General features: G+C 52.0%; 3 protein-coding genes across 5 annotated transcripts in view; 2 read left to right on the forward strand and 1 right to left on the reverse strand.

The window, feature by feature from the left end:
- RILPL1 (Rab interacting lysosomal protein like 1) overlaps nt 1-16,362 on the forward strand; it is a 40,110-nt gene extending 23,748 nt beyond the window's left edge. Inside the window, exons 6-8 of one of the 3 annotated variants that reach the window (XM_042962932.1) lie at nt 4,305-4,477; nt 6,151-6,243; nt 14,371-16,362. In XM_042962932.1, the coding sequence (XP_042818866.1) occupies nt 4,305-4,477; nt 6,151-6,243; nt 14,371-14,515 (411 nt within the window). In that variant the 3' untranslated portion in view covers nt 14,516-16,362. Of the gene's footprint in view, nt 1-4,304; nt 4,478-6,150; nt 6,244-12,189; nt 12,428-14,370 lie in introns of those variants that run through there. The other 2 variants (XM_042962934.1, XM_042962933.1) reach the window with 2 other exon arrangements.
- Nucleotides 16,363-18,068: 1,706 nt separating this feature from the next.
- Nucleotides 18,069-22,283, reverse strand: SNRNP35 (small nuclear ribonucleoprotein U11/U12 subunit 35). The gene is made up of 2 exons (XM_007079540.3): nt 22,203-22,283; nt 18,069-18,925 (listed from the first exon to the last, which is right to left on the reverse strand). Exon 2 carries the CDS (start codon nt 18,920-18,922, stop codon nt 18,182-18,184), a length of 741 nt encoding a protein of 246 aa, XP_007079602.1. The 5' UTR covers nt 18,923-18,925; nt 22,203-22,283; the 3' UTR covers nt 18,069-18,181.
- The window catches only part of RILPL2 (Rab interacting lysosomal protein like 2), a 36,676-nt gene continuing 36,485 nt past the window's right edge, over nt 22,244-22,434 (forward strand). The window contains exon 1 of the mRNA XM_042962935.1: nt 22,244-22,329. The gene's annotated coding sequence lies outside the window, so the exon portion shown is untranslated. The remainder of the gene's footprint in view (nt 22,330-22,434) is intronic.

Here is a 22,434-nt window from a genome sequence, read left to right on the forward strand (position 1 = left end):
TTGATGTCTCTGCCTTACAAATTCTGTTATCTTTTTTTTTTTTTTCAACGTTTTTTATTTTATTTTGGGGACAGAGAGAGACAGAGCATGAACGGGGGAGGGGCAGAGAGAGAGGGAGACACAGAATCGGAAACAGGCTCCAGGCTCCGAGCCATCAGCCCAGAGCCTGACGTGGGGCTCGAACTCACGGACCGCGAGATCGTGACCTGGCTGAAGTCGGACGCTTAACCGACTGCGCCACCCAGGCGCCCCACAAATTCTGTTATCTTAATAAATGTTTATTTAAGTGCTCAGGGAAAGCAGACAGGGGCCTGATGGCTGGTGTGTGAAGCTGGGTTTTCTGGCTGAATGCATGCATGGTGGGCCTGGAGTTACTGAAGGTGACCAGGGCAGAGTCACCCCCCGTTGCTGGGCCAGGAGCTGAGGGAGCATAGTGGCCTTGATGTGCCCAGGTCGGGGGAGAGGGGCCAGGGGGCCGGGCCTCAGGACGCAGGGCCCTGGTGGAGGATGTGGCCTTCCTTAAGCCAGTCTGGCCCCGCTGCTTGTCAGCTGGCTTCTGGGGCCTCCGTGGGGACAGCTGGGGCCTCAGGGCATCTCCTTCAAGCTGTGCCCAGAGTGCCTCCGGGGACTAGCGGACAGTCCTCGATAACCCCAGCCACCTCTGGTCCCTCATGGAGTAAACTTAGAAGACCCATCGGCGATGGGCCTGATTTCCACGGTGGGAAGAGCCTTCGCGGTCTCTCGGGACAGGCCAGTCCTGGGCTGCTCGAGGCGCTCCATTGGCACCTGCTGGGCCTCCGGAAGAGCAGGAGCCCCACACTCTCCCTCTTCTGCACTTCAGGCAACGGTCCCAGAAGTCGGGACTTTTTTGCAAACCTGTCTGGGAATCCCCCGAGCTCTAGGGCATGAGGTTGCTGCTCTGATTAAAGAAACATCCCTTCCCCAGAGAAAAAGAACTCAGGTCTGAGGAAGCCTTTCCGTTTCTTGGGTGCTTACAGCCCACGGGGGTGGGTAGGAACCTGCTGGGTCCGGAGAGCATGTGTTCTGGGGAATCTCCGGTCTCCAGTGCCTGGGCGGAAACAGAGCTTAGACATATTACTGGATTATCAAGGGCTAGATGGGGAAATGAAGGTCCAGAGGGGATCAGGCAGCTTGCCCAAAGGCCTCTTGGGAAGTGAGGATTTGGGAACCCTCGTGAAGGGCTTTTCACCTTCCCCAGGAGGTGTGGATCCCTGCCAGACGGCCCCTCTCAGAGACACAGAGAGGCACAGACTTGCCCCAGTGAATGGCAGGGCCTGAGTTATCTGGGAAGGGAGAGGCTGGAGGGAGTGTGTGAACCTGAAATTTGGGTCCACGGCAGGGGCTGCCTGTGCCTATGGGGTCCAGGCACAGAGGAACGGGGGGTGGGGGGGGGGGAACAGACACGGAAAGAACATATAAAAGGCAATAGCTGCTATGTAGCACCAGCCCAGTGTTGCCGTGTGGACCCAGTGTAACCCAGTCTTCCGATATTTCTTCCAAAAGGAAGCTCAAGACCCAAATAGTGTGAAATCTCCCGATATAAAACGGTTGGGAGGGGCGCCTGGGTGGCTCAGTCGGTTGAACATCCAGCTTCGGCTCAGGTCATGATCTCGCAGTTTGTGGGTTTGGGCCCGCATTGGGCTTTTTGCTGACAGCTCAGAGCCTGGAGACTGCTTCCAATTCTGTGTCTCCCTCTCTCTTGCCCCTCCCCCACTCACACTCACTCGCTCGCTCTCTCTCTCAAAAATAAACATTAAAAAAAATTTTTTTAATAAAAAAAAAACTGTTGGGAACTAATTCCAAAGAGTTTTAGAACACAGTGAAGGCCACACAAAATGTTGGGGGCGGGGGGGACTGGGGGGACACCCAGACTTCCTGGTAAACTCCTACACATTCGTCAAGACCCCATGCAGAGAGACTACCTCTGCAGTAATGTCTTCCATGATGCTTCCCAGTTAGAGTTTGATGTCCTTGCACCTCTTATTATAGGACTTTGTAAGTTTCTGTCTATGTGTATCTTCCCTCCAACCCCAGCTGACTCATCTCACTAGCTCAGTGCCCAGCAGGCACACAGGTGATGCTCAATAAATGCTGAATGTTTATTGAGACATCCAGTATTTATCGAGATCCCAATTATTTATTCAATGTTTATTACAGACATCCAAAGATCCTCTGTGCTTAACCTCGGCAGGAGAAGGGGATCGGCATTAGTGAGTGCCTACTGCATACAAGGCACTTGCCATGCATGGTCTTGGGTGGAGGACACTGTCCAACTGTGTGGCTTTGTAGGAGGCAGACGCTGAAGATGTCCCCTGAGGACACAGCCCACCTGAAGGTGTGGCATCAGCAGATACCTAGAGAACCTTCTTGGGACGTGAAGTCGTCCGTACTTGTGGGATGACTCCATTGCCCAGAGGGCTTGGGGATGGCATATTTCCATCTTCTGCTGGAGCCAGGTGCCTCCCCTGCTCCGTGCTGACTCCTGGTCAGACCCACTTCCCCCACCTGTGCCTGCTGGGTGACTCTCTGTCACTTGATCTGCCCTGCTGAGTGGTGTCTCCTTTCAAGTGTCCTTTCCCAGAACAGCCTGTGCTGACAGTCCCAGGATGGAGGCATCTCAGCTCTGCCTCCTGGGGTCCTTCAGCCTGCTGGCCTTCTGTCATCGTCTGGGTCGGCATGCATTTCCTCCTATGCTGCTGTGGGATTTATTTTGGGCAGGGGGTGGTGTCTCTGTTTCAACCCCACTTTCCCCTGTTCCAGAGCTTCCCTGCTGTGGTCCTGAACTTTTGTCCACTCCTTCTAGTTGATGATGGGATATTGGCGGTTCAAGGGTGTCACAAACCCCTGCAGATTTGGCCAGCTGCCTCGGAGGCAGTTTGCAAAACCTTCCTTGCTATCAAAAAAAAGGAGAAAGACACACTTGTTGGCGAGGATGTGGAGACTGTGGAACCCTCCTACGCTGCTGACGGAACGTAAAGTGGGGCAGCTGCTGTAGGAGACGGTTAAACAGAGAGAGACCGTGTGACCCAGCAGCTCCTCCCCTAGGTATCCCCCCCGGAGGAATTGAAAACGGGTTGAGACAAATCCTCGTACACAGATGTTCGTGGCAGCACTGTTCACAATAGCCTAAAGGTAGAAACAACCGAAATGCCCTTCAGTGGGTAATAGGATAAACAAAACATGGCATATCCATACGCGGAATAGTATTCAGCCATGAAAAGGCACGAAGCACTGACCTGCTACAGCATGGATGACCCTGGAAAACACGACGCTAACCGAAAGAAGCCAGACACAAAAGGAAACATACTGTTTGACTCCATTTATTCGAAATGTCCAGAAAGGGCAAATCCACGGACACAGAAAACAGACAGTGGTCGCCAGGGTCTGGAGGGAGGAGGGCTGGGGAGTGACGGCTAGTGGGTATGGAGTTTCCTTTGGGGTGATGAACATGTTGTGGAACTAGACAGAGGTGCTGACTGCACAACACCGTGAATGTACTGTGGCACCGAAGTGTATTTTTAATGGTCAGTTTTATATTAAGTGTCTCTTACCAGTTGTGTTGTTTTGTTTTAAAAACCTTGCTGTGAGAAAGGGAGGGAGGATGGGGTTAGGGTCTGGCCCGAAGCAGGTGACTTAGCACGCTCCGGTCCATCTGAGGGACCTGCGTGGAAAGAGAAATGCCCCGCCCGCGCACACCTGCTGTGATGTCACCTGCCTCTTGCCCCGGGCTCCCTCTGATCCCTCAGCCACTGGAGATGACGGGGCTTGACCAGAAGTCCAGGAACAAATGGGAAAACATGTACGACTCAATGTTAAATGAAAAGGGAAGAGAAAACTGGGCATAGGCTCTGATTTTAACAACTTTGGCCACATTAGCAAAGGTCTTCGTAGCAACGGTCTTAGTAAGAATACGAGGAGAGAATATGGGACAAGGAAAGCAGATCTATGAGGGCGGCAGCATTTGGGGCGTGCTGTTTCTTCCCCTTGGACGCCTTTTAGTGGTGTTGGTAATAACCCCCTGAGTCAGGTGGGGAGGCACCAGGACGGCAGGGCTGGCTGCTGAGAAGGCGAACAATGAACAGGTGGCCGCTGGCTTTCGTCTCCACCGCGATGCTGACTGCACAGAACGTGAGCAGAGGCCGCCTGCGGGTTCTTAAAATAGCGCCCTTGGCAAGCTGCGAGGCCCCGGGAGGGTGGGAGATTCGGGCTCCGGCAGGATGCGGGGTGGGTGCTGATGCTGGTGGCCGCCAGGAATTCATTAGCAGCGTCTCTGCCTCCTCCAGACGGAGCCGGGCGGAGAGGAGTGTGTCTCAGAGGCGGAGAAGATGGCCATGGATCTCAAGGACCCCAACCGCCCCCGCTTCACCCTGCAGGAGCTGCGGGACGTCCTGCACGAGAGGAACGAACTCAAGTCCAAGGTGTTTTTGTTGCAGGAGGAGCTGGCGTACTATAAGAGGTGAGCGTCCCCGGGAGCGCCAGGGCTGGCTCCTTGCTGGGGTTGTGCGGAGTTTGGGAAGGACAAGGACTGCATCTGTCTCCGTTCCGGGGACCCTGTCTGGAAGCACTTAACGCACAAGTTCACGATCCCTTTCTGAAACTCTTGGGCCCAGGTGCGTTTTCTAATTCAGCACTTCCCAGCTGTTAGAAAGGAATATATAACACACGCCACCAGCGAGTCCTGCGGCAGCCCCCCCAAATCAAACACGCTAATATTTTTGTGGCCAAGATGTGACTATTCATATGACATGGGATAAACACTGTCATCGGCCTCATGAGAGTTTTTCAGGTGTTGCCACCAAATGAATGACCAAAAAATGAATTTTTGTTTTTAGAGCTTTTTGGATGTTAGAACTTTGCAGATAAGAAATGGTAGAGCTGTGCAGCCTAAGTATTTGTTCATTCGGTTCATGGCCAGTGACCTCCTTGCATATATTAGGGCTGCGCTGTCTCCTACGAAAGCCACTAGCTGAGTGGCTATTGAAGTTTAAATGAGTTAAACTAAAATAACATTTAAAATCCAGTTCCTCGATTGTACATACAGGTTCAGCTTTATACACGCTACCCCTCTATTGGTTTCTCAAAACGTACTACATTTGTTTCTACCTCAGGACCTTTGCACATGCTGGTCCTGTAGCTGGGAAAACATTCTCTTTGACTCTTCCCATGGTTGACTGCTGGTCACCCAGGATTCAGGTCAGAGGTCACCTCCTCCGAGAGGCCTTCCTTCCACATTATCTCCCTTTCAAAGGAGTGCCCTGTCCCAGTCACTGTCACTTTACTCAGTTCACAGTCCTTCACCGTCTTTTTGAAATCCTGTTCGTTAATGTGCTTGTTTTATTGTATGTTTCCATACCAGACTATAACAGCGTGAGGCCAGAAACCACATTCGTCTTGTTCATGGCTAAGTTCCCAAGACTTAGGATAGAGCTTAGCACAGAGTCGGTATGCAACAAATACTTCTTGAGCGGAAAGCCAGAAGGAAGGACAGATGCACCAGATGTGGTCCCTGCTCCAGTAGGGACGACGAGAGGCACAGAAAACACAGTGCCATGTATTTTTATTGAAAACCCACTGTAAGCCTGGCACATAAGAAAGTTTTACTGATGCTGTGTGCACTGGCTGTTCAAAGGGAGAGTTTACTTCTCAGGGATGGGGTAGAAACCAGGAAGACTTCATGGCAGAGGTGGCATTTGAACTGGGCCCTTCCCTAAAGGATAGGGTACTAGTCAGGTATGGGAGGTGTTGAGATGGAAGAAACCACAAAGGTACGAAGATAGCATGTGGCAAGGACAGGTTCTGTGTGGCAAGATTCTTCAGAGGAAACTGAAGATTGCGTTTCTGAGCTGTGGGTTCCTTTCCTGAAATTCTTCACATTTGACCAGCTGGGCCAAAGAGACCACAGGCGTTGCCTCCAGGGCTGACCTCTCTCTTCACTGGCCACGCCCACTGCTAAGAGGCCAGCCCCCCAGGCAAAGAGACTGTCGGGGCACAGGCCACTATGGCCATCTTCCTAGGTCCCCCTCTTCCTAGTACAAGCCCTCCCAGACCATCAGACAATACCCTTCTAGAATATTCCAGCTCTTACAGAATTTTTGACTGTCTTATCTCACACCTCTCAACTCCTTCCAGTGAAGAAATAGAAGAGGAAAATCGGATACCCCAACCTCCACCGGTCGCCCACCCGAGAATGTCCCCCCAGCCGGAGTCTGGGATCAAGCGACTGTAAGTGGTGTGCTTCCTGAGTGTGGGGCTGCTCGCTCACGGCTGACCTGGTGGTTCACACAGCCTCTCACTTCTGGGCACCTGCTCCAGGGCCAGGCTTGTCACTAACCATCTCCTGCTGAGACAGGCCTAACCCCGGAGCACGTCGGGCCTGGCCCTCGACTCTGAGTTCATCTCTGTACCTGAATGCTGAGTTCCTTCAGGGGCTCCCTGGGCAGAGAGGTTGGGGTAAGGCTGAGAGGGTGGAAAGGGGGCGGGGCCTGTAGCCAAGGCTCGGGGCTTCGGCGGGGGCCTGTCACTGGGCAGCAAGTAAGACTGGTGGGCGAGATTCGAGCATCTGAAGGGTTGGGCCCTGGTCCGCTCGATCAGTGCGTTCCGTGCTGACTCCCACACCACCCCCGTCTCTCCAGTAAGTATTCACTGCTGCGTGATACATGCAGGCAGTCAGGCCCTGTTTGCTGTGGGGAGCACACAAGAAAGAAACTCAGCCTTGCCCCTCAAGCAGACTTTAAACTACTTCAGTGCGTCTTTACATCAAAAGACTCCTTTGAGATTCCGAGAGTCCGTAGACCCTGTCCCTGAGGGCAGAGGAAAACCACACGTACGGTTTCAGGTTCATTGACACCTGCAGCCCTTTAGGTAGAGGGTTAAAACTTCTGGTCTAGTTGGCTAATGTCTGCTAAGGGCCTACTGTGTGCCAGGTTCTTTTCCTGCAGATAATCCAGTCCCCACCGTACCCCTGGGAGGTAGAGACACTGTCATTCCCGTTTTACAGTTAAAGAAGCTAAGGCAGCTGCCTAAGGACGTTCAGTTGTTAAGACGCAGAGCCAGGGTTCAAACCTGGGCAGCCTGGCCCCAGAGCCCGCGTTTCGAACTATTTGCAGGGTGCGCGTGCTCACACTGCTGTCTTGTAGCCTTGATGTCTCTCCCGAGAGGGTCTTCCTCCCTCCGGGCCTTCTGGCTCTACCCTCTTCCTCTCTTTCTCCCAAACTCTGGCAGAAGCTTTGTGAAAGGAGGTGGCAAGACTCCGAAGAGCCACCGGGAGTGAGTGGGGAGGGGCACTGGGGTGTCACTCGGGGACCTCACCCTTTAAAAAGCCAGTTACGTTAGGAAATCCTCGGCTCGCCCTCACCCTGTGAACGCTCAGCATTGGTGGCCGGGAGGGGAAACCAGGACACGTGCCGCCTTGTGACTGCTCTTGGAAAAGGCCGGCCGCCCTCTGGAGCATGTGCGTGAACGCGTGGCCCCTTCCCAAGCCTCTCTCGCCAGCCTCACGGTGCTTATTTGCTTGGCCCTCCATCCCTGTGTGGAGTCCCCAGTTCTGGTTAGCCGTAAATACTTACCGAAGGGTGGAACTTGGAACCAGAAAGGCTTCCCCTGAGTCCCAGCACTGTTTGGCCATGTATTAATTAGTAATAACATTGGCAATTGAACCTCAACTCAAAGTAACTGAAGAAAGACTGGGAGCTAAGGGACCAAAAATTCCCAGGTCGGACTGGCTTCAGGCTCGGCTGGATCCAGGCCTTGTCATCAGGCCTTTGCCTCATTCCCTCCACCTCTGGCTGTTTTCCTGAACACACTGTCCCTCAGGGGGGCAACATCTGCTTTCTTCTGTCTGAGACTCCGGTGGGAAGAGAGTCTTCCACAGGAGTCACGGAATCAAGTCTCATTGGCTCAGACCGGGTCACGTGGCCTCTAAGCCAATCACAGGACAGTATATCCATCAGCCGGGTTGGGTCTCCTCCACATGCCTGAGGCTGGGATGGCTCAAACTTGGTCTGGTTCAGATGGACCGGAAGTAGGGGGGAGGACGGGTCCCACGGGGCTCACAGGGCTGGGCGGACAGAAGGATTGGGTGTCCGTTGTGGCCTCATCATGGGGGTGAGGGTCCTCCAGTCTGAAGTCTTATGATGTACTCAGTACCCAGGGAGACTCTCACCCTTGGTTAGCGTTTCTCATCCAGCGCTAGGGAATGGGATTGACTTTTGTTGAACTCTCAGCCATCTGCCAGCCCCACACACACGTGTAGGAATGAGCATCATTGACCTTGTGCTTCAGTAGCTACAACTTTGGGTTAAGACCTGGGGAAGCTGAGACAAAGTTCACGAGCCCACATAATCCGCCCCTGGGCTGAGGAGGGGCAGGACCGAGAGACCAGGCCTGTGCTTCCTTCAGCGACTCGTTGCCAGGTCTTTAAAAATCAGACCCTCTTAGGGGCGCCTGGGTGGCTCAGTGGGTTACGCGTCTGACTCTTGGTTTCAGCTCAGGTCATGATCTCACGGTTCGTGAGTTCGAGCCCGGCATCGGGCTCCGTGCTGACGGTGCGGAGCCTGCTTGGGATTCTCTCTCCCCCTCTCTCTCTCTCTGCCCCTCCCCCACTCACTCTCTCTGTCTCTCTTTCAAAATAAACTAAAAACAAATCTTTTAACGCCTCTAGCGCCGTAACCCTAGGATGTACGCAGCTGTAAGCCTGCCCTCCAAGCGGGGCTGTCCTCGGTGCTAGAGTTTCCTGCTCCAGCCCCCCTTTACTCGCAAGCAGACAATTAAGAGGGGCTTTTGCATATCCCAAACTGGATAAAATGCAGAGACGAGTTATCAGAATGAGCCAACAGTCTTCCCACTGGTCCGTCTACCCACACCTGAATAGGCTGTGGTGTCTAATCCTTTTTTCCAGACTGTTCTGCAAAGCACTCTGGGCCCTTCTCCCCTTCACTGTGGCCTCTGTCTGCTCAGCAAGACCTGGGGCTCCGAGACTGGGAAGAGAAGCCGCTGGAATTGGGGAGCCAGAGAGCGAGAAACACACAGAGGGGGAGAGAGACATCAGAACCCCCCGGTCCACAGGGTGCAGGTGGCCAGTCCCATGGCCACCCCGGCCTTCTAGGGGATGACTAGAAGATCAGACTGGCACAAAAGGCTTTTGACCAGCCCAGGCAGGACACTGGTCGCCTTTGTCCACCTCGGCTGCTGACTGAGAACTGTCAGTGTGGCCCGTGAGCCCAGAGCCAGGGGCCGGGACGAATCTTTCCTGGGGCTGGGGCAGGGAATGGGGCTCTTAAGATCGTTTCATGCCCGCCTCCCTTCCCGTCCCTCACACCTCTGGCCCCCATCGGGGTCCGCTTGTCCCTCGGTCCTTGCCTTGGTGGAATAGGAATCACACAGCCTCTTTAGTACAGGACCTGGCTGCTTCCTAGCTCAACCTCATGCCCTTGACCGGTTTTTTCCACCCACCAGTGAGTGAGCAGTACCTACCCTCGAGGTCTGGAGGGGCTCCACTGAGGTATCTTCCCCCTGGTCAGAGACTCAGAGCTGGGAGACTTAGCCCCACTTCTCAGATGAATATCGGGCCCAGAGAAGCCCACTGACTTCATGTAGATCGTACCATTGGGAAGGGTCAGAGATGGGGTTTGAACCGTGCCTTCTGTGTACCTCCCACCACCCGTTTCCTTGCCCCATTCCTGAGTCACCAGCTGTGGGCCGACGGCCCAGTCCCTTCTGTCCCAAGTGCACCACAAGCCAGGGACGTCAGCGTCTACGTTTCTGGGCTGAACCAGCGAAGGGAACCAGAAACTCCTGTCACCAGTTAAAACTGTGCCCAGAAGACGGTCCAAGAAAAGCTTGTGACTGAGCAGCTGCCGGCCAGAGAGTCCAGGTTGGCACTGCCTGGGAAGGTCACGAGGGAGCGCCGAGTGACTCCAGTCTTGTCCCCAGCGGCCACCAGGCACCAGCGCCCCCTTTGTGTGGCCTCAGCACCCAGCTGTCTGCTGAGCAGGGGCGGAGGGGCCGGCCAGGGAGGCAGCGCGCAGGCAACGGTTCTCATGCGCCCGAGAGGTTGGCCTCAGAGGAGGCAGCCACCCAACTATCAGACACTAGTCCCTGTCCTCCTACCCACCGCCCTCCTTGCTTCAGCCCAGAAATAGCTTCCTCACAGCCGCCCATTGCACTGCCTGAAATGCCACTGTTAGAACTGCATTTGGTTTGCATCTTCCAGAAATAATCAGTGGGGAGGGAGAAGGTAAAGCCAGCCACACCATATTCAGACATAAACTTTTGACCAAAAAAAGCCAGTCTTTCTTTTTTTTTTTAATGCTTATTTATTTTTGAGAGAGAGAGAGAGAGACAGAGCACAAGCAGGGGAGGGGCAGAGAGAGCGGGAGACACAGAATCCGAAGTAGGCTCCAGGCTCCAAGCGGTCAGCACAGAGCCCGATGCGGGGCTCGAACCCACGAACCATGAGATCGTGACCTGAGCGTAAGTCAGACACTTAACTTACTGAGCCACCCAGGTGCCCAAGCCAGTCTTTTCCCAGGAAGTGGCTGTCCCTCCAGAGGACAGGGAGGCTTCTGGGAAGGAAGGGGGCCGTCCATTCAGTGAAGCATATAGTTACTTGACTGGAACCTTCCAGATGTCCCAAGGCCCCTGTGCACCAGTCTGACCCCTGATGGGACCCCAAATGAAGCCCAGCATTTCCAGGCGGGCATACATCTCACCCTGCATCTGGGGCCATCCTCCATAGTGACTGTCTTTAGGGGCTCCCTGTTATGCCAAGAGGGGTCCTGGCAGAGGTCGAGCCCCTGGAAAGCCAACAGTGCCGGACAGCCCGGCCTCTGGGGATTGGGCACGTTCAGATGACAAAAGGTGTCCCCTTTCCTCATCGCCGTGAGAAGACATCCACGTGGTTCTGCCAGGATGCCAACTCCCAGCTGCCTTTTGAAGTGTATCAGAGGTAAATCCAAACACAGATAATCCCGAACCTCACTAGACACTCACATTCTATCTTTTCCCCGCCCGCATCTAAAAAAAAAAAAAAAAATCAAAATTGTTCAGAATAAGCTCTGACTCTGACTTGAGTGTCGTTTCTTCTTCGTTTTCCTTGCCAAGACCAGGGACGGACGAGAACTCGGTGTCAGCTCTGACTTAGCAGCGGGGGTGGCCTGTGCACGTGCTCTGCCTCGGTCCCCTTGCCCCGCCCACTCGTCTTCTCTCCTGGACCTCCCCCCCCCCCCCCCCCCCCCCACCGCGCCGGCTGCCTTCTTCGGGGCACAGGGCCTGCGGTGCATGGTAGTGGCGGAGTTTTGCTGGAAGACACCGAGGGTGTCCCCACTAAGCTACAGCGGGTTTTGACTCCTTCTTTCCCAAACCCAGGCCTGCTTTTCAGCCCCGAGGCCGACCCTGTCTTCCCTCGGTGTTGCGTGACTTTGCTAGGGCTGCCTTAATAAAGAGCTGCCAACTGGGAGCCTTCAGCGACAGAAATGCTTTGTCTCACCCTCCTGGAGGCTGAGAGTCCCGGAGCCAGGGGTGGCCAGGGCCCGTTCCCCCGGAGGACCGAGAGAGAATGTTCCGTGCCTCTCCTAGCTTCAGGGGTTTGCTGGTGATCTTTGGCCTTTGCTGGCATGTGGAGGCATCACCTGGATCTCTGCCTTCATCTTCACAGAACGGCCCCCCTGTGTGTGTGTGTGTGTGTGTGTCCAGATTTCCCCCTTTTATAAAGATCTGCTCTTCTCGGGGCGCCTGGGTGGCTCAGGCGGTTGAGCGTCCGACTTCGGCTCAGGTCATGATCCCTCGGTTCTTGAGTTTGAGCCCCGCGTTGGGCTCTGTGCCGCCAGCTCGGACCCTGGAGCCGCTTCGGATTCTGCGTCTCCCTCTCTGCCCCTCCCCTGCTCATGCTGTCTCTCAAAAATAAACATTAAAAAAAAAAAAGGGAAAAAAAAGATCCCCTCTTCTCTAGTAGAACTTTCTCTTGTTACCTCCTCCAAATAAGGTCGCTTTCCGAGGTCATGGGAGGACTTCACCATGAGTTTTGGTGGGGGGGGGGGGGGGGGGACACAGTTCCATCCGTAACGCCTACTGTAAGCAAACCCTTCAGCCGGTCTGTGCGTGGAATGTGTTTGTTTTTCATGCCTCCTCTGTTTTTATCTTCTCTGTGTCTATCTGTACTTTCCTAACCAGGATCTTTACAGCCATAATGCCCATGGTAGCAGCGGGACTGATAATAGATGACCCCACACTGCAACCTGTCCGACGACTCGTTTCCCTCGTAGGCACTGTGTGTGTTTCTGCTTGCGTTCTGAGCTGTGCCTTTGGAATGTGTGCTGAGGCTCTGCCAAGGCCGGCCTGTCTTCCTTGGCCACTCCAGCTGCATGGCCCCCACCCGCGCGTGTGTGGAATGTGATTTCAGACCTGTGCCCGTGAGTCTCGATCTGCACGAGGGCAGCTGCGGAATTCTCGGCTCTGTCACCGATCATTCTTTTTGTCTTTTCTCGTTTCCGTTCTAAAAATCACCTTGTCCGTGATCCAGTAAAGAAGGTCCTTTAAGTGACGGGTCAGTAATCAACGCCCACTGTGACCACCCCCCCCCAACCCCCGAATGACACTAATGCCGTGTTCGACCTTCACGCCCTAGCTTTCTAAACCGCTTTGTTTCGCCGAGCCATCGTCAGAAAGCCATTTGATCCCGCGAGGAGGGGACCAACGCTTTGTGTCTCTCTGGGTCCCCTCGGACAGGAAGCGGCATGTGGCTTTCCTGCTTGAGTCAGGTAGAGGTGACATGTGGCAGTGATGTGTTGCTGTATTTTTGGCCAGCTAATCGCCCTGATCACACTATGGAGAGAGCTCGCAAATAACCCGGTATGAAAATTGTGCCTTCGTGTGTCAGGACGCATGTCTGTTGTAGAGAAAAGAGCCTTTAGCTGGCAGGGAGAATTTCTCCAGATACACTTGGCTTGCCCCAGCTTTACAGTGAAAGACCACTTTATTCCCGGTAGGAGGTGACCATAGGGTCCAGGAATCACAGAATAATAAAATCATGTTTGCCCAGATGTGATTAAAACTGAACTCCATAGGCCACAGCACTTACAAGCTGGGGCGGGGGGGGGGGGAGCTAATAGGTGAACAGACAGAGGAACTAAAAAGAGTTGATTTGAAGCTTCAGTTTCTCAGCGGTGCATTCCTATTCCCGCCCCCGGGAAACGTAACATAGCTGTTATCTCTCTCGCCGAGTTCAGAAACCAAAATTGAAGAGTAGCAGAACTTGGTGAGAGAAGAATGAATCTCATTAGAAAGCACGAGTATCGAAGGGCAAGTTAGCCAAGGTTTTTGGGAGAAATTCAAGGTGGGCCACCTCAGGTTTACTTGAGGGCCCTGGTCTTTGTGGAGAGGGAGCTAAGGCAGACCTCGTTTTAAATGGGCCAGTTCCGGGGCGCCTGGCTGGCTCAGTCTGTGGAGGGTGCGACTCTTAATCTCAGGGTCGTGAGAGCGAGCCCCATGTTGGGTGTGGAGCCTACTTGAAATAAAATTTTAAAAAATCAACGGGCCAGTGTATAAGCTTTTTGCCGGTCGTTTCTGCCTTCGTCTTTTAGGCATCAGATGGTTCACTCTGATCAGTGATCAGCAGTCACGGCTGTTTTAAAAAGACCCCTTGGTCTACATCGGCCACTGCGGTCAGCAAGTCGCTGTGCGAAGGTCTAAAGGCTTCCGCCCTTAAGTCGGTTTTCAACACCGTAAACCGACGGTTTCCCCAGTCTCATTGGCAGACGGCTTTCACAGCGTTTAATCACAGAACTGTGTCCACCGTTACTGTTTTTGGTTGTCTCATTCTTCTAAAATAACTACTCCCGACTCCTCTCTAGCAGTAATATCCAGGGAATCTGGGCCCTGATGTGCTGCTTTTGTAGTTTCCAGATTCACGTTACGTAACTACCTCAAGGAAAAACATTTGTCTCTTTATGTCGGAATCATCTTAAATTCTAGGTGGCTCTCAGTCATTACTTTCTCTGCGTCGTTAGGGTAAAGAGACTCCAGACGTGTGTTTCTAGTCATTTTTTTTTTTTTTATGTCCGCTGATAATGAGGACAGACCCTCAGCAGTGCTTAAGTAAGAGATGAGATACATCACACATCAGTAGTTGCATATGCCCCGTTCACACTGTGTCACCTCCAAGGTGCGGTGACAGTGACATGCAGAATCCCCTGCTGCTTTCTCACGTAACTTTGACCCGCACCCCTACCTCTCCTTTCACACCTTGGATTGATCTGCTTCCTTCCACGTCTGCTGCTGTGCGTCCTGGCATTGCAAAAACGCTACAGTGCACAGCGAAGGCGGGCTCTCATTTCTCTCTTTCCCTTTCAAAAGGTTTAGCTTCTTCTCCCGAGATAAGAAGCGTCTGGCCAACACACAGAGAAACGTGCACATCCAGGAGTCCTTCGGCCAGTGGGTCAACTCCCACCGTGATGACGGTTACACGGAGCAAGGACAGGAAGCCCTGCAGCACCTGTGACCGCAGCCCACCTCTGCCTTTGGACCTGAACTGTCCACCGTCAGCACCTGCAGTGGAACCTGGCAGGGGTCACTACCTTGCACACCTCTCGGTTCAGATGCACCCTCAAGACTGATCCCTCAAACAGACTGTCTCCTTTGAGGAAGCACACTGAAAAACTGATGCCAAACTCTAAAGAAATGTTTATTTATACCCAGGGCTATCACCGTTTATAATAGATGACCGATCTCTTAGGATATATATTTAATAATAACCATGAGCAGAGGCCAGACTTTTGCATTAACTTCAGTAACACAAGCTTCTTTAAGCCAAATACATCACATGCCACTATAATTGCTGTTTGACTTGCTTTGTATGAAACTGTGTGTGTAGAGGTTCTGTTCACCTGTTTGTCGTACTTAAGTGGGAGGCAGGGAAGTGGTATTCATTAGCTCATTCATGGAATTGTCAGCGGTGGTAGCATAATACGTAGGATGCATCCATTAGACAAACCGGGCCCCCAAAGTCACCAGACGGGCTGGCCCCACTCAGATGCAAAGCAACAGAAGCTAAGGACCAGCGTCCTCCCACCCGGAAACCGGACACAACTTTGCAAGAGCTGGTGGTTCTCTTTTGCACCTTGTTACGGATACTGCCTAGAGCATGTAGCGAGTGCCTTGGAATCGGCTGTGAGTTCTGCAGTGCTAACCAAACAAAGTTGCTAAGGATGAGACATTGCAGCCTTTCTCATTTCTCGTTCGCTCCCCCCCACCCTTTTTTTCTTTTAGCCTCCAATCCATCAAACACGGTCCCCTGTAAAGAAGACAAGTGTCCCAGAGCGGATGTGGAAGGGGGTTGGGGAGCCTAGGGGGTGCAGCATGGGGGTGGGGAGTAGAGCTGCCAGTGCCAGGGTGAGGGCAGTGGGTGGAGAGGTAGTTTGGGGACTACACGTCTGGCTGACTCATGGGGCTGTGGTGGCAGACGGAGAGCCAGAAGCCTGCATCTGCTGAGTTGGGGTTTTGCCCAAATAGCACTTTCTCTCTACCCACGGAGGACCCAGGGCACAGGCTGGGTGCTGACAGATTGAGAGAGGCAGCGCGTGCTAACAGGGCGCTCAAGTACATCTGACGGGTCCACGTTCTACACCTTCTCCCCTGGTTTGCTGAGAAACCATCAGTTGGTTTGCAGGGTTCACGGGGACAGTGTTTCCACAATGCTGAAAATAATGATCAGACAAGATAACGTTGCTTTTGCGCAGTGGTTCTCAAAACTGACTGCCGCTAGTTTATTCTCGGAGTATAAAAGCAGGTGTATTGAGGAATCTCCCTTCCCCTGGCCACCTTTGGTTGCCCTTTCCCCACGAGCAACCAGTGTTGCCAGTTTCTTGGGTGTCTTTCCTGAAAGGGTTTATAAATATACATGCGGTTATGTAACAAAATATATTTTACATAAATGGCAGCATACTATATATGTGCTATGCTGTGCCTTCCTTTTCTTAGAATACCCTGGAAACGATTCCACATCAGTACGGAAGATAGTGGGTTTCAACGCCCCCCAGGGACGTTTGGCAACGTCTGGAGACATTTTGGTGTTTTGGTTGTCACCACTACTACTGGCATCCAGTGGGTAGGTTTCAGGGATGGTGCTCAACATCCTGCAATGCCCAGGACAGTGCCCCACAACAAAGACTCTTTCAGCACCAGATGTAATAGTGCGAAATGGAGGACCCGTCTGCCACATAGATGTGTCATTTTTCATGTTTGTCCAGACCCCACGGATGGACAGGGAGCTTCCTTTAGCACTGCACACTTTCACACCCATGCGTCAGTCTGCAGAATAAACTAGAAAAATTGCCAGGTGAGAAGCCACATGCCTTTGTTGTGTGGCTGCTGCTAAGGTCTCTGCTGTGGGGGCTCTACCAATTTTTTTGTTTTGTTTAGTTACCAGGGCCCATACAAGATGAAGCCTCAATGTCAAGGATGCGGTCTGAGGGGTCTAATCCATCCATGTTCTGGGACCCAGGGTTGACAGCCGCTGGCTTGGACAATGTAAGCACCGCGACTGGATCTCTTTCTTCCAGTGCTGTCTCATAACACACCCCCAGGGTGGAGTGCTCGTTCAGCTGAAATAACTACCAGCTCAAGTCCATAATGCACTTTTGGTGCTGTAATAGGGAGCCCTTTGTACAACCTGTGTGAAATCAGAAGGGTGTTCCTGAATGGCTGTTTTCTGAGACGTGGGGGACGTGGTAAGATTCTGCACTGGAAATCTACAAAGGAAAGAGCCTGTTTTTCTAAAACTGTTCTTAGGGCGCCTGGGTGGCTCAGTCGGTTAAACGTCCGACTTCGGCTCAGGTCATGATCTCACAGTTCGTGAGTTCGAGCCCCACGTCGGGCTCTGTGCTGACAGCTCAGAGCCTGGAGCCGGTTTCGGATTCTGTGTTTCCCTCTCTCTCTGCCCCTCCCCTGTTCACGTTCTGTCTCTGTCTCAAGAATAAACATACATTAAAAAAAAATAAAATAAAATAAATAAATAAATAAATAAAACTGTTCTAACAGCTAACAGCAGTTTTAACATAGGGCAGGTTCCCTACATAACAAAGAGATTCATACTCGTAATGCAAAAACCTAGTCGTGAATGTGTTGAGTCTCGATACTAAATTGTTTGCTTTGCATGAAACATCCTGAGTTTTAAGACCCTGAACTTGCAAAGATACAGCCATTGCTAAAACAGAAACATTAAGTGTCACTTTTTTTAAAACCACGTGAACAGCCTGGTACTCAAAGCCCTCAGAAGAAGTTATAGTCGATATGATCTATGCAGCCCTCCTACAAATGGGAGGCCAGGTGTCCAAGAGGGAGAAGACAAATCAGTCCATCAGAACCAGACAGAAACCTTTCACTGGCTTTTCCTCATTTTCATTTCACTCTCTTTGGAGCTTCATCTTTTCAAAGGGCTGGAAGGCCGCCATAAACCAGAACCCCATAGCCCTGCAACTTTGGTTTTTCACTTTAAATACCAGCCTCCCTGCCAAAAAACAGGAAAAAAAGGCAGTCAGCATTTGGCTCAAGAACGGAGTTCTATTTGTTCAAGGGTAGCTGATCGCTGACCTAGACCACTGCTCACACTGGCTTTGGTACGAAGGTCTGGACGTTCTCCCTGAATTCACTTTTCTATCCCATTTTTATTTCAGTTCGGCAGGCCTGTACGCTACAGATATACAGATGGGAAAGATACCACTTTCCCAACAATCTAGCCAGATTCGGGTTCCCAGGAGTCCGAGCGATGCAAAGGATTTTCGGTCGTCACTTCTTTTTTGCCAGCCCCTCAAAACGGTCAGTTCCAGTAGACAGGAGAAAAGGAGAATCGCAAAACAAGCTCTCTACTGCCAAATTAAACCAGAGTGGTGGCTCCGTAAACGTGCCCTTCTGTATGGCTGCCGGTGAGGACACGACTGTAATAAATGTAATGGGTCCCTAGAACTACAAGGTGAAGAGGAGAAACCCCGTAATATCAGCGTGTTCAGCTTAAACCTGGGTTCTAGACTGGAAAGAAAACTCAACTCCAGACCCCATCACCACCAGCAAGTTTTATTCAAGCACTGGACGTACACTTTGTATAAAAGCCACGCATCTCTCTGTGCCTCCGCGGCGTCTTTGTCTGGGCTCTGGCGGTGCTGGTGAGCCTCTACTTACTTCGGTCCCTCTTCTCCCTCCCCTTGGCTCTGTCATCTCTGAAGTCCCTCTCTCTCTCCCAGTCACTTTCTGGCCACGCCCTGGTTGGCTCTCTCTCCTGCCATCTCTTCTCCCTGCCTCGGTCATGGTCTCGGTCCCTCGTCCGAGAGTCCCAGTGTCTCTCTCGCGACCGAGATCGCTCCCGCTTTTCCCTTTTTACCTCTCTGTACTGGTCGTTTTTAACAACTGGCAAATTAATGGGTTTCCGAAAAGGTCGATCACGCCCCCCAAATCTCAGTTGCCCGGATTCCTTTTTCCCCCCCAGACCTCCTCCAAGGCGCCGAGGGATCCACCCTTTGAGGGTCCTTTCCAGTTCGTAGTCCACGAATATCTCGTGCTGGTCAATAACCAGGCCGTCTGCATCTCGGTAAGCTTTGATCAGAGAACGCTCCTCTTTGTATTCGATGAAGGCATAGCCTTTCGAAAAGCCCGTGACCAAGTCCCTCACCAGCCGAAGCCGCCGGATGTCCCCGTAGCGAGAAAATACTTCCTTTAACTTCTCCTCTTTGGTCTGCAGGTTTAGTCTTGCCACGAACAGGGTGAGGAGGGGGTCTCCCGTGACGCCTTTGTTGGGGGTGTATCGTGCCAACATTGCCCTCCAGATAGCGCGATCGTGTGGGTCTTCATCGGTGCCGTCAATGCTGCCAGCTTTAAGCGGGTCATACTCCTTGGCGATGGGCATCCAATCGTTCATGGTCTAGGAGGGATCACAGCAACCTTTAGGGAGCACCTACTACGAGCTACCCATTTAATCCTTACAACGACCCCACGAAGCAGATACTACCATTCACCCCTTCCTTCAACAGGGAAGGAAGCACGATTCCCAGGGCCTGAGGCCTCCCAGCTAGAAAGTGGGCAGAATGGGGATCAAAGCCAGACAGCGGGGCTCCAGGATGCTCTCACCCGCTGCTCCTCCGTCCCTCCCGGGAAGAAGCAGAGGGCATCGTGCTTGAGTGTGGTCCATCTGTGTATGGACCAGGTTATCATCTCAGGGCACTTACCAATTATATAATAACGTGGCAACACAGATCAACATCCAGGCTTGCCTTTCAGAGTTTAAAATGGCCCTAAGGGGCGCCTGGGTGGCTCAGTCGGTTGAGCGTCCGACTTCAACTCAGGTCATGATCTCATGGTTCGGTTCATGAGTTTGAGCCCCACATGGGGCTCTGTGCTGTCAGCGCAGAGCCGGCTTTGGGTCCTCTGTCTCCCTCTCTCTCTGCCCTTCCCCCGCCAACATAAACAAACATTAAAAAAAAAAAAAAAGGTCATAGGAAAACCAGCCTGGAAACTGCTAACGGAAAATGGTGTTTTTAAAAACTTTACTACCAAGAATTTCGAACATGTACCAACTTAGAGAATGGCATAACCCTCCACAAACTCATCACCTGACTCTGACCAACACGTGCCTAGCCTGGTTTCATCTGTGCGGCAACTCACATCCCCATTCCTAGATTACTCTAAAGGGAATTCTAGATATTACATCGCTCATCTGCAAATGTTTTGGTACGCATCATTAAAAGAACAGAAAGATAAGGACTTAAAAAAAAACTACAAGGGAAAATGGTGCTTTTAATGTAGTATTTTGCAACAGGTAGCAAAGCTAAAACTACAGTGACTCAGCAACAGCAGGCTCTCGGGTTCAAAAAGGAATATGGGATTTCTTCCCAATTCCCTGGCTGATAATCTGTTTATGCCTCTAGGCATGGGAATTGATTGCAATGGTAATTTTAGCCTGCAAGCATACTCCAATTATCTGATACATGATAATTTTTTTGAAAGAGGGTGGAAAGTTTAAGTTCAGAGGAGACGCTGATACATGGTAATTGATTCACATTCTGGTGAATCTGCTGGAATAATACTTGCCAACATTTCAAGACACTGCTACTGCTCACATGACCGACCACCTCCGTAAAACTTTAGAGCCAATACTGAAATATGTTACCTTAAAACTAGGACTCCAGGGGCGCCTGGGGGGCTCAGTCGGTTAAGCATCCAGCTTTGGCTCATGTCATGATCTCACGGTTTGTGAGTTCAAGCCCTGTGTCGGGCTCTGTGCTGACAGCTCAGACCCTGTGGCCTGCTTCGGATTCTGTGTCTCCCTCTCTCTCTGACCTCGCTCCCCCCAGCCCCCACTCTCTCTCTCAGAAATAATAAATGAATAAACTTATAAAAACAAAAACAAAAACCAGGACTCCAGGAACCTGGCTGGCTCAGTCAGCAGAGAAGGTGACTCTTGACCTAGGGGTTGTGAGTCCAACCCCATGCTGTAGAGCTTACTTTTACAAATAATAAGGATTTGGGCACCTGGGTGGCTCAGTCGGTGGGACGTCTGACTTCAGCTCAGGTCACGGTCTCACGGTTCGTGAGTTCGAGCCCGATTGGGGCGCCTCTCTGGCACCCTTATCAGTGAAAGGATGAGGAACAGCTGGGGCAATGAGACGAGAGAGGATTTCCAGGCCCCTCTGGGCGCTGCCTCTAACTCTTGGGTCTCTTCTCTCTCATGGTTGGAATTTCTCCACATTAGAAAAAAAAAAAAAAAAGACAGAAAAAGAAAAGAAAAGAAAAGAAAAGAAAAGAAAAGAAAAGAAAAGAAAAGAAAAGAAAAGAAAAGAAAAGAAAAAAAGAAAAGAGAGAGCACGATGTCGACTCTCTCCCTGCTCCAGTATTCTCTAACAATTCCATTCTACTGGCCCTACCACTCTGGGCCGCACTCCCCACCCTCCATCACAGGGTTGCAGGAAAACAACAAGGACGATAATAGTAATTATTGTTAACTTGAAGACGTAGGAGGTGCCAGGCCCTATGCTAAGCACTTAACTCCCCTCACCTCCCAAAACTGTCAGGATCTAGGTTTTACTATTAATGCCATCTCCGGTGAGGAATGAAAGACACAAAAAGGCTTTCTTTTGGGGGGCGCCTGGGTGGCTCAGTCCGTTGAGCCTCCCACTTTAGCTCAGGTCATGATCTCACCCTTCCTGAGTTTGAGCCCCACTTCGGGCTCTCTGCTGTCCGCACAGAGCCCGCTTCAGACCCTCTCTCTCCCTCTCTCTCTGCCCCTCGCATGTTTGTGCACGCTCTCTCTAAACAATTAATTAATTAATTAATAATTAATTTTAAAGCAGTAAATGCCAAGAGAGCAGCAGGCTTCACGGCTTCCCATTCGTCTTTCTGGGAGTATTCCCTCCCTTGCCGCATCATGTTGAGGTTTCCTACAGTTTGTTTGGATTTCTAGATTCATGTCATTATTTCATAAAACGGGGATGAGATGTGAGAGATGAGTGGTGGGGGATGGAGGCGGAAGGGGCAATTAATCATTAAAGACAGAAGTGTGGAAAGTGAAAAATAACGCTGGATCCGGAGACAGAAGACCAGGTTTAAGACCCAGTCCTATCGTGGGAAAAATTTAAATCATCTGTAAAATGTAGCTACACGCCACTCGACTAGGTTTTTGTGAAGATCAGAAACTGCAGTGTCCGTGAAGGTGCTTTATAATTATACATTACGATACAGGTCAGTTAATTAAGAAACCACCGAACAAAGCGTGCCTCTCCTTACTGACTCCGCCGAGTTCGCGTATTCCCGCGCTTCGCATCCAGGTAGGAAACAGAACTGAAGTCGGACCGACGGAACTCTCCCGAGCATGCGCAGTGGCGCGGTGGACGCGAAGGCGGAAGTCGGGGGGGGGGGGCGGGAAGCCTACACCCCAGTAGCCCCGCAGTGCCCACTCCTTGACCGCCGGCCCTCGAAGCTGGCCCTCCCCGACCTCTCGCCTTTTCAGTGGGCGAAGAGGAGAAGGGGTCCTTCTTCCACCCCAGCTACCGCCCTCGCTCCCCGCAACACAACCCTAAAAGGGCTTCCCGTTTGCCAGGCTTCAACATGGCGGCCCTGACAGGAGCGCGCGCACTGTCCGGGCCGAATTCTCTCGTCCTTCCCGCCGGAGTGGGCCCTGCTGCCACCAAGCCGCTCCCACTCACCTCAGAAAGGCTCGGGATCCCTTCCCACGGAAGCCAGCACCAGACTCCGAACGCCGGTAGATCCCTCTTGCCCGCCTGAGCGGAGCTTTACTATGGGAGAAGCAGATTCGCCACGGGCAGTGTGTTGGTGGGTTTTTTTTTTTTTTTCCTTTTCCGTTTTTGCTTTTGTTTTAAGAAATTTAATCCACGTGCGTTGAGCGTCGGCGGTACAGCATCCCCGAAGAGAATGAAT

Source organism: Panthera tigris, chromosome D3, assembly GCF_018350195.1.
Source record: "Panthera tigris isolate Pti1 chromosome D3, P.tigris_Pti1_mat1.1, whole genome shotgun sequence".
Classification (NCBI taxonomy): domain Eukaryota; kingdom Metazoa; phylum Chordata; class Mammalia; order Carnivora; family Felidae; genus Panthera; species Panthera tigris.

Excerpts from the sequence above, each read along its gene's own strand:
- SNRNP35 (XM_007079540.3), bottom strand. The coding sequence starts at position 18,922 with ATGAACGATTGGATGCCCATCGCCAAGGAGTATGACCCGCTTAAAGCT.